Source organism: Equus przewalskii, unplaced genomic scaffold, assembly GCF_037783145.1.
Source record: "Equus przewalskii isolate Varuska unplaced genomic scaffold, EquPr2 contig_790, whole genome shotgun sequence".
NCBI lineage: Eukaryota > Metazoa > Chordata > Mammalia > Perissodactyla > Equidae > Equus > Equus przewalskii.
Window position 1 is genome coordinate 3937 of NW_027228088.1, and position 15438 is coordinate 19374.

The 15438-nt window shown below is 44.3% G+C and overlaps 1 protein-coding gene across 2 annotated transcripts; it reads right to left on the reverse strand.

Annotated features, from left to right (window-relative positions):
* Window positions 1-3335: 3335 nt before the first annotated feature.
* Window positions 3336-15171, reverse strand: LOC103543447 (PWWP domain-containing DNA repair factor 3B-like). Of its 2 annotated transcripts, XM_008510330.2 has the most exons (3): window positions 15070-15171; window positions 8915-9097; window positions 4396-8210 (listed from the first exon to the last, which is right to left on the reverse strand). In XM_008510330.2, exon 3 carries the CDS (start codon window positions 7990-7992, stop codon window positions 5995-5997), a length of 1998 nt encoding a protein of 665 aa, XP_008508552.1. In that variant the 5' UTR covers window positions 7993-8210; window positions 8915-9097; window positions 15070-15171; the 3' UTR covers window positions 4396-5994. The 2 variants fall into 2 exon arrangements, with proteins under 2 accessions (XP_070462952.1, XP_008508552.1); XM_070606851.1 differs by having other exon boundaries at window positions 3336-9097.
* Between the last annotated feature and the right edge of the window lie 267 nt (window positions 15172-15438).

A 15438-nucleotide genomic window follows, 5' to 3' on the forward strand; every position in this document is an offset into this window, starting at 1 on the left:
GTTTTAAGAGTTTCTTATATATTCTGATATGCCTTTATCAGATATATAATTTGAAAATATTTTCTCCCATTCTACTGATTGTCTTTCACTCTTTTGATAGTGTTCTTTAATGCTAAACGTTTTAAATTTTGATTAAGTCCAATTTATTTTTTTTCTTTTGTTGCTTGTGCTTTTGGTGTTATATCTAAGAAACAATTGCCAAATACAACGTCATGGAGATTTACCCCTATGTTTTCTTTAAAGAAATTTATAGTTTTAGCTCTTATATTTAAGTCTTTGATCCATTTTGAGTTAATTTTTGCGTGTGTTGTGAGGTAAAGGTCCACCTTTCTTCTTTTGTATATGGATATCCAGTTGTCCCAGCACCATTTGTTTGAAAAGTCTGTCCTTTTACCACCAAATGGTCTTGGCATTCTTGTTTAAAATCAATGACCACATGTATACGTTTATTTCTGAACTCTAAATTCTAGTCCACTGGTCTATTTGTCAAGACTTGTGACAGTATCACACTGTCTTGATTACCATAGCTTCAAGGTAAGTTTTGAAATTGGGAAATGTGAGCCCCCCAACTTTGTTCTTTGTTTTGGTTTTGGAGTCCCTTGCAGTTCCATATGAATTTGAGGATCACCTTTTCCATTTCTACAAAAATACCATTGAGATTTTGATAGGGATCATTTTGAACCTGTACATATATTTGGGGTGCATTGCCATCTTTACAATATTACATCTTCCAATCCGTGAACACAGGATGTCTTTCTGTTTATTTTGGTCTTCTTTAATTTCTTTCGACAATGTTTTGTAGTTTTCAGTGTGTGAGTCTTGCATCTCCTTAGCTAAATTAATTCCTAAGTATTTTATTCTTTCTGATGCTATTGTAAGTGGAATTATTTTCTTAATTTCCATTTCAGATTGTTTATTGCTAGTAAACAGAAATAAAGACAGATTTTGTGTGCTAATTTTGTATTCTGCAACTTTGTTGAATTTATTAGCTCTAATAGTTTTTTTAATGGATTCTTTAGGATTTTTTATATATAAGATTTTGTCATCTGTAAATAAAGTTAGTTTTATTTGTTTTTTCCCAAACTGGATGCGTTTTATTTATTTTTCTTGCCTAATTGCTCTGGCTATAACTTTCAGTACAATGTTGACTAGAAGGGGAAAAAGTAAACATTTTATTTTGTTCATGATCTTAGGGTGAAGCTATCAATCTTTTATCATTGAGTAGGATATTAGCTGTGGATTTTTCATAAATGCTCATTTTCAAGTTGAAGAAACTCCCTTCTAATCTTAGTTTTCTGAATTTTTTTTTTATCAAGAAGAAGTGTTGGATTTTATCAAATGCTTTTTCTCCATCATTTGTGATAACCATGTGGTTTTTTCCCCTTCTTTTTATTAATGTAGTGTACTACATTGATTTTCATATGTTGAATCACCTCTACACTCCTGAGATAAATCCCACTTTGTCATGGTGTATAATCCTTTTAATTAAAATCTTTTTAACCCAGAGAACTGCTGGATTGGTTTGCTAGTATAGTTTTTGAGGATTTTTGAATTTATATTCATAAGGGATATTGGTCCCTTGTGGTGTCTTTCTCTTGTGGTCTTGTGTCTTTTTCTTGTGGTGCCTTTGTCTCATTTTGACATCAGGGTAATGTTGGCCTCATAGAATGAATTGGGAAATGCTTGTCCTCTTCTATTTTTGGAAGAGTTTGAGAAGGATAATTCTTCTTTAAACATTTGGTAAAATTCACCAGTGAAACCACATGGCCCTGAGCCTGCCTTTGTTCTGAGGTTTTTGATAATACATTCAATCTCTTTACTTTTATAGGTCTATTGAGAGTTTCTGTTTCTTCACGAGGCAGTTTTGTTAGTTTGTGTGTGTCTAGGAATTTGTCTATTTCATATAAGTTATCTAATTTTTAGTGTATAATTGTTCACAGCATTCTCTCACAATCCTCTTTAACTCTGTAAGGTCAATAGTAATGGCCCCACTTTCATTTCTGATTTTAGTAATTAGAGTATTCTCTCCTTTTTTAGTATAGAATCAATATTGCTTTTATTTTCTTATATTGTATGGAGAGAGGAGCTTCATAGGCTTCCATGTGTGCATTTCTATATAATATCACTTGAGCCAATATGAAGATTCTGTCACCTACCAAGTACATTATTGCCACCTATATATGGACAGTCTGGAGAAAAAACCCTGGGTGTGTGCACAGAACCATTGGCTCCCTTGTCAGATGAAATTGAGACAGAACTCCATTACTACCTAGACTTCATAAGCCCCTTTCTAAGCAGAGAAACTCATGTTCAACATTCATTTTAAAAATGCTAGTATCCTCCTTTCCACAGTGTACACTTACCTTGGTAGATAGACACAGGTTTTGGGGGAAGGCTTGACTGGGTTTTTCTGACCTCCATTTCAATCAATGGGCTGTGGGCCTGTGGACTGACTTAGATCTCGACAGTTGGTGGGGTACTACAGTTTTCCACTACAGATGCTAACAAAATGGTCTGCAGAGGAGAGTCAGCACTGAGCTTTTCAAAGATGCCAGTGCTGCTTTACCAGCACATTCCTTAGTGAGTAGTGATTTCTTTTCCCTGCAAGGGATCAGAGGCCAGAGGTAGTACAACTGGTCTCACATTATAAATCATATCTAAAAACCTACTCCCCTGGATCTTTTCACCAATTCCTCATTTTTCTTTGCCAAGGCAGTTCTAATCTTTTCATGTCATTTACTGTAGGCTGTTGTTGTCTAAGCTTATGATATGCATATTAGGCAGCTGGGTTGGCCCCTTTGAGGATGTCAAACCCGGAGTCACAGTTCCGTGCTCTCATGTCAATAAGTTTTCCCCTATATGGACTTATATTTTGTCCCCTGTCTTGCTGGTTCCATATCCTCAAAATCCATTGACACACATATTATCCCAGTTCATGCAAGTTCATATGAGCCAGGTCCTGCAGTTTCTTCTGAATATAGGGTATTTACCATCCTAACAGAAATTGTTTTTTATTCCTTGTGCCAGGATCTTACCTAGTCATAACTAGTTTGTTATTAGTCCAATAGGAATGAAAATTAGCACAGATGGATGTTGAATGAGAGAAGCAACATCTTTTCAGGTTGCTGCCTTAGATAAGGTCTTTGCAGGGTCTCCAGGACCAAGGAGGATTTTCTCTAGTAGCCAGGGTTAGGGAGTTGCCAATGTCCAGGTGAGGGTTCATGGAATTCTGGGTATTCAATGTTCTCACGCTAGTCATCTTACCAGGTCTCTGGGTTCCACTCTTTCTTTGTCAGATTCATACATGTATATAGAGAAATGTGAATGCTGTGCATGGTGTCTCCAAGCAGCTCTGCCAACCAACAATTGGCATCAGGGCTTGATGTTCAGCTGTCTGCCTTACGATTGGAGGAGAGGAGCTCTCCTTAATCCAATAGGTCAGGGAGAGTGACAGGTTGAACTTTCCCATCAGACACACACACCCGTGACAGAGAACCAGCTTAGGGTAATCTTAGAACCCCCTTGACAAAGGCTCAGGCTGGAAGGGATCTCAGAGTCCACACAGCTGACCGTAAATCAAGCTCCACACCCCACATGTGACCCCAGTTTAAAGTGAAGGAGAAGAGGTGCATGTCCCAGGTGTGTCTGCCCTCTTGAGTGAATGCCTCAGGTGTAAATGACACCCCAGGAGGGACCAGGTCCTCTCCCTCCACTCCAAACCGAGAGGCACCCACGATCTCACAAGTATAGGGAAACCTGGGGTTCTGGTGTCACATATAGGCCGTCAGTCCATGATGCTGATAAATATTTCTCACTAAGAAGATGAAATAGTCCATCCCAGCCGTCTTAGAAATTAGATTGTCACCTGGGTCACAAGATTGTCGTCTTCTTTCTACGGCACCTGAAATTTATCCTCAGAGCGGAGTCTTAAACCACATCTTACTTGCTCTACTGGCTCACAGTGCTATGAAGGAGTGAATGAGTGAATGCATGAATGAGGTGGTGAGGGAAATATTAGAACGTAGAGATAGATGTGGCTGCATGAGAAAGCTGAAGTTGAGTGATACATTTGCCTCAGAGAGACACGATGTTATAGAGGAATTAGAGTGTGCTGTTCCCGTGCACAAGGCCCACATAAGGCGTCGAGGTGGTGTGTTTCCAAATACTTCCCACGACCCTGAGGCTGTCTTGTGGCTTGGCCCAGGCAGGATGCCCCAGGAGCCGTGGTCTCTCCCAGGCAGAGTTCCAAAGAGGGTGCTGTTGGGCCTGAAGCTTATACAATTTGGAAGTCCCTCTTCTAAAATTATGAAAACGCGCGTGGAAGTGAACATTTATTTAGAATGAGAAGAAAATCCATGAATAAATAAACCTTAAAAGATGACAATGAATCCGTCAAAATTCCAAAATTTTGTATAATATACATATACATATATATTTAGATATTTCAACTACGCAGCTGTACCATCTGAAGTACGGCGAAGCAGACGTTTGAGGTGAAAGACACAATGGTTTTGTTGTAAATCAAAACAGCTAGCCTTTGCAAATTTTACCCAGAAAAGAAAGTCACGCGGCCTTGTGAACACATAACACGGGCCCGTGAGTGGCTGTTGACTCCCTCCAAGAATCAAAATGCACTCGGGTTCAGGTTAAACCTTTCGTGTTTATTTTCACATCCAGTTTTTAAAAGTAAACTAGCTTTTCTAACATTTTTTTCCCCCCCTCAAAAAAGTCTTGTTTCGACTTAGGAAAACAGTTCATGGCTTCAGAATCTATCTTTGAATTACATACGTTTCATTGTATCCCGACAACAGCCGTACTCAGCCGAATGGAGACTTTTCTGTAGCCCGATTCCCAGTTCCCAGATCCCGGTCCATCTGCTGCTCAGGCAGCCTGGAATGACTTACCCGTCTGCATTTATACTGATGGAATCTGTCGGAGCTAGCTGATGAAGAAGTCAAAAGCTAAAGCTTGCTTGGTTTGAGACACATGCCTGCTTTCCAGGGGACACAGGCCCAGAACAAAGTGCTCGCTTTCCTACAATTTATGCCATCTGGATGGGCTCCTAGCAGTCAGCCTGGACTCCCGGGTCTAGAGTAGCTTGACTGTGTACACGATGACTCCAGTTGTCTTCCACCAGGGGACAGTGGGCTCTATGTAGGGGATTCGGTCAGTTAGGAAGACAGCCAGAAGCCTGTCTGTTTGGGGGAACCATTCAGCCATTGAAGAAGAGCTATTCCCATCAATGGAATCTCGGGGAAACGTAGAGTTAAAAGTCTTATGCAGGCTGACGACAAAATGTTGACTGTGTGCTGAGATTTCACTCACCCACACGTGGACTACATGCAGATGATCCATTAACTTTGTTTGGATTTCAGATTGCCTCTCCAAGAACCATCTGAAGGTAGTGATGATAGACAGAAAACATCTCTGTCATTGGTTTTACCTCTTGAGTCTATCTTTCCAAGCAAATAAGCATGGCAGGGAAAATTCAGGAGCTGTCTTAAAAAGGAATTCAATCATTTATACCGATGTATCATGAAAAGGATGACAAGTCGATGTGATGTTTCCGTAAAAGTGTATCTTGGATTTTAAAAATGACCGTTGCTTAATATCTGACACCGGGGCCTTTTCGTGCAACAAAAGAATGGGAGTCCCGTATTAAAATACGAAGTATAGCCAAAAGCAATGTCATGAAAACACCCGGACGATAGACACATCCGGGCAAGTAGAAGGAAATACAACTGTTTGCAATATTTTAACAAATTAGTCTGTGAAGAGCTTGGGAGCAAGAAATGATGATGACCGTGACACCCACAAATGCTAGGGATGGGTCCAAAATGAATCCAGCCCGTTCCCGAGGTCTCGACTTTCCAGAACGTATTTACGTGCCATAGAGAATGGAAGGGTCACAGATTTCGTAAAGACAGGGTTTCTCGGTAAGGGTATATACAGGAGGCCTCCCTGCTGAGGTGTGGGCACGGGGGGCGGGGGGAGTTATTGAGCCTTGCTCCTTCTTGCTGACCTCTTTCTCATTTCCTTTAAGAGGTTTTTATCAAATAGTTCTTTTTCCCGGGAATGCACGGGTGGCCCTTTCCGGTACTTTTCTTCTGCCTCCTTATAATCTAATCCATCAAGTGCAGCAATTGAACAGATGATTGCTTCTGGCAGAAGAACTTCCACAACAAAACTCACTCGGTCATCTCTGATCCGATTCAGCACTCTCTTGTCCATTTGCTTGTAGATTTCCTGTAAATGTCTTACCACCACATCCAGCTGGTCTTCATCCTCCAGGTACGTTTCAACGCAGATCACGTACCTGTTTGAATTCAGAAATGATGCCAGCCACCTGGACTGCTTCCTGCCTTTGACGATGTCCAGAAGATGATGGTCAGCCCCCTTTCTTTTCACGATGAAGTCCACTAGCTTCTGGTTGGCTCGGTCCCGAGCGGCCTTCATCCGGTCAGGGAGAATTTTCTTGCAGGGCCTCTTCCCGCCCAGGGATGTCTCCTCCTCAGAATCGTCCAGGTCGTCGTAATTCACCCGTGGGAAATCAATCTCCAGAGTGCCCTCTTGGATGGCTTTCCTGATTGGGTAACTGACGTCAGCAGCGTAATAGTCCAGGAAGGAGCCCGCAAAACACCCGCGACCGAGCCCCTCTCTGTAGTGGGAAATCAGGGAGAAGCACCAGTTCACACTTTGCTCATACGCTTTCCTGGCTCTCTTTATCAGTTTCTCTTTCTCTTTACAATCCAGGTGCTTTAATCTTCGAAGAGGAACTTGAATGCCACTCTTTTCGAGGTGCATGTTTGCCTCTATCAAAAGCACCCTTGCCGTCTGCTCTGTTTGGCTGACGCTCTTTACCACTGCTGGCCAAAATGGGTGATTTTGAAATTTAAACCAGACCATCATTCCTCTTTCAATGGGACCCGGCTCCCGAGGGAGGGCCATGCTTGTCGGTTGTCCTGCTTCCTTGCCGACATCTTTTTTAGGAGTCGTGGTGGGATTAACCGCCTTTGAGTCGACTAAAGGTCGAAGTTCTTGCAGTCGTCTCTCAGACTCTGGTCCCTGAAGCTTCCTTTTTCTATTTGCCAGACGGAGTGAACAACGCAGCCTCAGGTTAGGGGCACTGGAGGCTGCTGCCGCACCTTCCAAGCCTGGCTTCCAGGCACCCTCTCCAGGGTCCTCAACACCCCCGGAGAAGGTAGAGCATTCAGAAGAGACAGCCAGGGTCTTTGGGCCGCTGTTGTGCGTCCCTTCTTGCAGAGCCTTGGGCACCGTGAGGATGAAACCTGGTGGCGGAGATGGAAGGACGCCTCCGTCTTGAGCACCTGCACCCTCCTCCTTGGCTGTGCAGTGCAGGGACATAACTCTTGAGCTGTCCCTCTTTTCCTTGCCCTCTCTCTCACGGTCATCTTCTGAAAGTGACGGGAAGTTTGGGCACACGCTGGAGCTTTGTGAGGATGTTGTTCGCATTTCCCTGGGAATACGAGCGACGGCTGTGTGCACCTGTGATTTGCTACCCTCCCTCTCTGAACGTACCCACGGTGATTTGGGGTTTTCGCTTTTCCCAAGGCTCCTCGGTAAGTTCCCTCTGGGCTTCCAATACTTTCTACGAGATGGCCTTTGCAGTCTCTTCTGAGACAGCGTGGTGGTCTCTGGATCGTCTAACGCTCTTGCCCGACCCAGATTTGCTCTCTCACTCAGAATCTCCCAGGCCACTGTAAGGGCGCTTCTGTAGGCCGCTTCCTCTCCCGGTGGGACACTGGCCTCCGACTGGGCCACTAGCGAGGAGGCCATGGATTCAATTTGAGACTCAGTTAGGATCTTTATGTCTGTGCTTTTCACTCTAATTTTTTCATCGACTGAGAGTATTTGAACTTCTAGAGAAAGTGCCTTTTTTCTCTTATTTGTTGGTGGGATCCCGGATCTGGATAAAACCTTTGCTGGCCAGAAGAGGCCTTTCCAGTTGCAGAGGACATATGTGGCCTCCATTATGATTCGCCTTTCCTGTCAAGAGGTAATTCATAGAGGTGGAGGGGTCTGGCTGTCATACCTGCAGCTGCGGCAGATCTTGCCTAGAACAGCGTTCTTCCCCACACCTTTTTGCCGAGGACTGCGAAGGTTTCACAGCTTGTCTGGCCTGTCCTTCTCCCCCTGAGTCTCCCAGGGACGCTGGAACTCGTGTTTTGGACGGACTATGCTGGGGAATACTGGAATATGGGAAAGGAAAAGAAGAAGAGTGTCAGAAAGAAATTCCTCCTGTGAAAGTAGAAGAATGTTGGTCAGTGAGAATCGATGAGAGATAAAGAAATATAAAGCGTGTGTATCAGACAGGGGGCTAGAAACATGGCAAGTATCTGGGAAAAAGTTCCTGAAGATACCTGAGGAGTTTTGCAACCCTCCCAACCCAACCTCTTGCCCCATTTGTTCCTGCTGCATATTAAACAGCATCTGTGTGGGGAGGTGGGTGTCATGTCCAGGGTCTCATTTTGGTTGTTGGACCTCCTGTGCCTTTTGGGCTCCTCGGGGCTCATCCTAGGGGAATGTCAGTTTTTCTTTTCGAGGGTGCTGGCGCCGCCCAGCGCACCCAAGGAACCCAGAGGTGATCTCTGACCTACAGGGACGAGGTGTCAGCACAACGTCGTGTTCAAGAGCCTGAGCTTGGAATTCAGAGGTTCGTGAAGATCATCAGGGTGGTTGCTGGTGCCACCCTTCACAAGGATTGCTGCAGGCACGGGCCGTTGGCTGCGACCAGCACTTCTTCGTTTCTCTAGGGTGGTTTCAAAGGCTTTTTCCCCAGCACCACCTCTGTGTCAAGAAGCGGCCGTAGAGCGAGGAGCAAAACCAACCACACCCCAAACGTCAACATGAAATGACTGCAAATGAAATGTTCAGTGAAATGGGAAAGTCTTACCAAGGCCACGTGGATCGTGGTAGGTGTGGTCCTGTTGGTAGCTGGATCTGTTGATTCGCACACTCCAACTGCTTGCCCGGCAGACCCTTTACCCTGCTCCGTGCTTCTGAAGGGCACTGTTCTTCCAGGGGTCAAACGGCTTCAAATGTAGATACCCAGGACCTCTGCACCTCTAATGTTAATCTAGAAAAATCCAAAAGCAGATAGGAAATTAAGCCAATGAAATGGGGATTGATTCATCACTTTCCTTTCCCCAACTCTGGAATGCATGCTATTCTGGAACAGAAATACTAGTTAAATCTCATGCGTAAGGTAGATGCTATGTTTCTTTTCCTCCTTCTTTTGCATTTCAAAAACATTTCCGTGTTAAGCTACTTACTTTGTGTCAGTCCCTCCTATTTCAGAACAGCGGGAACTACTGCTCTCGTGACAGCCTTCGTCTGCCTTGGGCACACAGATTGAACGATAGCAACTTGTGTGTGTTTGTGTGTGCATGTGAAACAAAAATGGGGTCTATAATGTTAGTGTTTTCCTTTTCTCGTGCTTCTGAAGTAACATTAAATGGGCTTGCGGGGAATATAAAACGGGTCGGGAGATACCGACGGGAGACAGTACACTAGAGATGCTCACCCTCGATTTGACGGTGTATGGGCTTCCCACACATTTGTTGTGCCTCCATAGACACATACCTGCACGTATTACCTAGGACTATAGTTCTTCACTCAAGAGCATATTTGATCACCGTTTCACGTCAGTGCCTGTTTTTCACATCGCTTTTGCGAATCTCTTTACAATGTGGTTTCCCTGATATTTAAAAACTCTAGTGAACTCTAAGTTTCAAACATTCAGATGTGTGTCATGCAGAAGATGCGATTGTTCTCTCAATTCCTCTCTTCCCACCCAGAAATACCCTGTTAATAGGTTCTACTTTTCTGTATACGCTGTACAAATACGTATTACAATTCGCTTCTAGATTTTAGCTCACCCACTATCTGTTTCAAACGGTATGTTTGATAATATCAAATATTATTTCCCTAGTAAATGCACGTGTGTGCGACTTTGCACGTGCTCATAATATGAAATGCGTGATGACTAAATATACATCCTTTGGGCGTAACCCACACAAACTTTTTCTTGGACCAGGGTGCACGATCATGCAGCTTTCGCGTCCTCTGCTTTAGAGAACTCAGTGTACCGGCTCTCAGAGCACATGTGTCATGTGAGGACACAGAACAAAAGGGAGAAGGAAAAACAGGTGACTCAGCTGCTGCAGTCTCCCTGCGGCAGGACCCGACAGCCCATCACACAAAACAGGAGGGCCTGACCAGATAGCTGCCCACACTGCAAGACACACACTTGACACACGCGCACACACACTTACTCTCTCACAGATACACATGAACACACACACACAGTCACACTCAGAGTGACGTTAGAGCCCCAAGATGCGTGTTATTGATGCATGTAATCCATGCTCTCTGCCTTTACATGTGCATGCAAATGTTTCTGCTTCCACTGTAGGTGTTGTTTTCAGCTCCTTTTCATTCCTTATTTTAAAAACACACGTGGGAAATCCAAAAAGACGTTTAAAATTAGAACGTAGGGAAAATATTAAGCATCAGTAATCTAAGCGCCCAGGAATGCTTACTGCGAATATATGAGTCCGCGGGGTCTAGAATTTGTGTTCTATTTACGCTATCATGTGTTCTGTAAGGTATTAAAAAGGTCGCTTCTAAAATTGTACAAGCTATTTGAATAGTCTCTTGTATTCACATTTGCGTACACCTTTTCAAGTATTAAACACTTTAACGGAGTACTTTCGACAGACAGCCAAAATATCAATTACAGTTATTTTTCTGGTCGCTAAAGCAATGCATCCTTGAGAGAGAGAATCCGAAGGGAAGGGTGTTAAATGCAAATATCAAATATTCAATGGTCCTCTCATCCTATGCTTTGGCCCATTGCCCAAATATCTGCCACTGAAGATTGGTACGTGATCTTGCAGCTGATTTTCTTTTCATATCGTGTAGCGATGGGAGTGCAGCTCTCCTCTCTCCCTCCACAGACATATGCAGGGAGAGGGACAGAAAGACACTAGGTAGAGATAATGGGACGTACATATTGATCCTCTTTTGCACGCCGGGAACAATGTGCTCGAAATAGAATGTTGAACAGCACCAAACTAACTTTTAAAGTAACCCCAAATCCTCAGAGGGCTTGGGTATGAAAATGTGTCCAGTATTTTAGTTCACAATCAAGTCAAACATTGCTGCCCGGTGAGAACAAACAGAGTGAAGTAGAAGGGAGACGGTGTAAATAGCAACTCTCCGATCTGTATAACTCCACTGTCAGCTTCAGACCATCAGGAAATAAAGTCCTCAAGTGGACTAGCTTCCATTTTTAAGTCCTAGGATAACATTTGTTCTATTCCATTTGCTCTGAGGTTGAGGAAAGAAAGGACTTGATGAGAATGAGCATTTACTTCTCCAATAAACAGCCATGAGTTTTGGAAGAACTCTTTTGGAAGCTCTATGCTTTAAGTCCTTTCCCCAGTGAGGGCTGTAATCACTTCTGAAGAGAAAAGAAAAGAAAAGAACCCTCTGAAGGTGTTGTCTCAAAATGAGGGCACTTTTCTTGATATCGCTCCCCCACCCCCCACTCCCCAGAGGCAGGAATTCTCTCCTCTTCACCCCAACGCCCCCTCCCTACAATTCCTACCTATTTATTGGGGCTTCTTTTGAGCTGTAGGTTTTGTGATTTTAAACTGTCTACAAAACGTGTATTTCCATAAAGGGATGGGTTGGCAGTTGTCTTTCTCGTTATAAAGGCACATTTTATGTAATTTCAGTTACAAAGAAAATACATTCTTGCCTATGTCTGCACCTTTCCATTGCCAGACAAATTCGACATGAGCTTTCACACGTGACTTTTTAAAAAGTTTTTAAAGGTCTCGTTCGGGTTGAATTCCATTTGTGGCAAGATTGAGTGAGAATTGATATCTCTAAACCTTCCCCCTTGTGTTGGCCACTCGCTCCAGAAATTCATAGAGGTCACTCCTACTCGGAGATCTGGGTCGCTTTTGTATAAAATGTTTAAATGCCAAACATCACAAACTGAAAAATCGTGAACTGCCTTCAGTTTTCTCAGTGGGATAAAAAAAAATTTGGGCTTGTTTCTCACCTACAAATGACCAGCTGTGACTCTAAATACACATACACCTTCAAATTACCAAGCTCTGCCCCCCGTTTTCCCTAACAAATAGCGGTCAGTCACAGCACCCGTTCTTGCAGGTGCACAGCTTCCAGAGCCACCTACTCAGAGAAGGAGAAGCATGAGCACTTGAGCAAAGAACAAGGCAAAGGTCGGGATTTCTCATCCGGGCCTTATTTTAAGACTAGAGTGAGTTCCCTCCCATTCCTTTTGGAAACTCAGGTGGCTCCTCCCATCCAGTAGGCCGACTTTCTTTCAAAGATGCTCTGTTATCCCTCCAGTCCTTATTACTTGCCACAGGGAGACCTCCGATATCCTGTATATCACTGACGAAATCAGGCACGCCTGAGCGATAAAAAGTCAAGGGCAGCCTCCTCTTTCCTGCAGGTGAGACCTCCATAATTACTACCACCCAGGAGAGTGAACGAGATGCGTATTTCAGAGCCTGTTGATTTCCCTGCGTCGTGCACGGGGAGAGAGCGTTGCCCTCGTTCACAAGATAAGTTATTGCATTGTAGGTCGTCACAACCACATTGGACCTATGCCAGGTGCTTGCTATCCACGGGGAAAGGCTAACGAAGTCACATTCTAAGCCGACAAGGGTATGTTACGTATCCAGCACAAGGGCTGATGCAGGCCTTCATGTACCGGCATAGAAAAAATGCAGACGGAAAAAATTTGACTAGAGACCAATTAAGTACAAGTTACATAGTTCACGCAAAACACACATTCGTATGGAGACCAATGCTATATACTTTATCCTAGCATACGAAAGACATGTAAATGCAAGGGAAAAGTCTGCAATGGTAAACAGAAATGTCGTGACATGGCTCCATCGAAAAGAGAAGAGGAACAAGGATGGAAGTGGTGGAGAGGGTAGACGTTATTTTTCAAGCCATGCTGTAAAATATCACAGGGAGGACACATTTATATGTACATATGCACCAAAATCTTATATAAAGATCCCAAGGAGATGTGAAGTGAAGTACAGGATGTGAGTGAACGAAAAGAAAGCAAGTGTAGCAAAACGGTACCAAACCATTGCATAGAACGCAATGAGAATATATTTGAAACGTGTTTGAGGTATATCTTATATCGATCGAAGGAAATATTCATTATTAGAACGTATATACCTAACCACGTAAGAGATATTCAGTTGCAGTCCAAGAAGAGAGAGAGGGGTTGCAGAATGTTTGAGGAACGGTAGCCAACAATTTTCCAAAATGAAGAAAAACATGGTATAGTTGATGTGCCAAACCACAAGTATAATACATGCTCTCTCGGTCTGTCTCTTTCTCTGTCTCTGACTCTGTCTCTCTCTCACACACACACACACACGGAAACACACATACATACAAACAGGTCTAGGCACAGCACAGTAAAACTTGCAGAAACCAAAGCGAAAGGAAAGACCTTAAGAGCAAAGAGAGAAAAACAAACATGATTATTAGGCAGTGTCCTCTTACCCTTTTAATTAGAGAGAGCTCGACAGAATCATTTGGAGACCAAAACAGGCAAAAAGAGAGCAATGAGACAAGGAGAAGGGCGCCACGGTAGGAAGAGTGGGCACGTGTAGCTCTGGAAAAACCAAGGGAAGACATGGTGGTTCTGAGAAGCCATGACCTCGGAGGAGAAGACCTCAGAGCTTGGCCCAGACTTCTGAGGAAAGGGGCTGCCCAGCACTGTGCAGCTTCTAAAGGAGGTCAAGGGAGGGACCCATGAAACCCAAGACCCCTCCCAACAATGATGTGGAAAACTGATGAGCTCGCACCACAGCGTCAGGGTCTGAGAGGAGGCCCCCCCCCCCCGCCACCTGGGATCCCTATCTCTTAGGAGAGAGAGTTTACCAGTCTGCTGGTGCTGGGCAGGTAGTGATGGAGAGGGTCCTTGGAGTTTGGAGGAAACCCACTTTATGGGCCGACTGTCCCTACTGAAATCACAAAATCGCATGTCCCTCTCCCTGTTGTGCGAAGGGCCATTTATTGGGGTGACCCTGAGAGGAGCGGGAGCAGGGAGGAAGGTACAGCCAGCGGTCTCACTTCCAGACTTCCTGTCGCCCTCTGGAGACGCCACTGGCGGACCCTCACAGGCAGTCAGACGGTAGAGGGGAAATGGGGTTGTCGGAGCCTGGTCTCGGCACCACGCAGCAGCGCGTAGGACTGGAGCTGAGAGGCGCGGAAATCCTCCACCTAGAACTCGCTTCTGCTGTAGGCACTTCCCTGACAGAGGATGCAACAGTACGTCCCGTAAATGCTATGCTTTTCTTTCGTAATACAATAAACACAGAAAAAAAGAACCGCCAACCCTCAACGTCAACAGCATCCACTTCCAAACGTGCAACAGCAAAACTCAGAACCTTTGTGGAAAAAGCTTGTTTTTCACACTTATAGAATAAAGAAGGAGTCATTTACCGACTGAATTCAATTTACCCAACTGTAATTAGTGGTGTGATAACAGGAAATTCGTCTCTTAGAGAACATGATTCTTAGTTCACGTGTGTCAGCTGCTCAGGGTGAGCACGATATCATCCCCTGGGTCACACAAGGCTACGTTAGACCCTCCAATCCTACCCATCCGTCTCATTCGCTGACTTCAAATTTTCCCTCTCATATCACACACACAGTAACTTTACTGTAAGTAGGTGTGCAAGAGTAAACCCACATCTTCAGAGGTTCATGAGACAATGTTGTTGAGCAGAGGCGTACGAGGAGAAATACTCGGGGACCTCTGCTTCCAACAGCTCAGGTGACAATGCCCTCACACAACAACAACCTTAGGACGCTGAAACGTGCCTGGGGTAGGACAGGTTATTCAGCCACCTCAGCCCCCCCCACAGGATGAGCTGCCACCCTCCTCTTACAAAACAAGAGGAATTAGAGCTCCTAATGTCCAACTAAAGACCACACACTGGCACCACACACAGACACACACACACACACACTCACGTTGATAGCAGACACCGACTAGTCTCGATGTTTCTACAGTTACTCCATCTCTCCAGTCTGTAAATATCCTTGTTAAATGTTTCTGCCGCCAGGAAAGAATGGAGCCTATCTCGGTTGTCACGGAAACTAGAGTGTCATCAAAACGTTCTCCCTGATGTTGGCTTTCTATGGAAACCAGGAAGTACTAATACATCCTCAGATGCAGAGCGTGGATCTCTCTCTCAGCCAATTACTCCCCGACCAATCCAATGAATGAATGAATGAATGAAATGTTAGAGACAATACCTGATGTTCTCACGGAATAGGCGTTTGGGGGCAGGGGCAGTTTTCACAAAATGACTTATGGAAGAAATAAAATAAAAGGAAGAC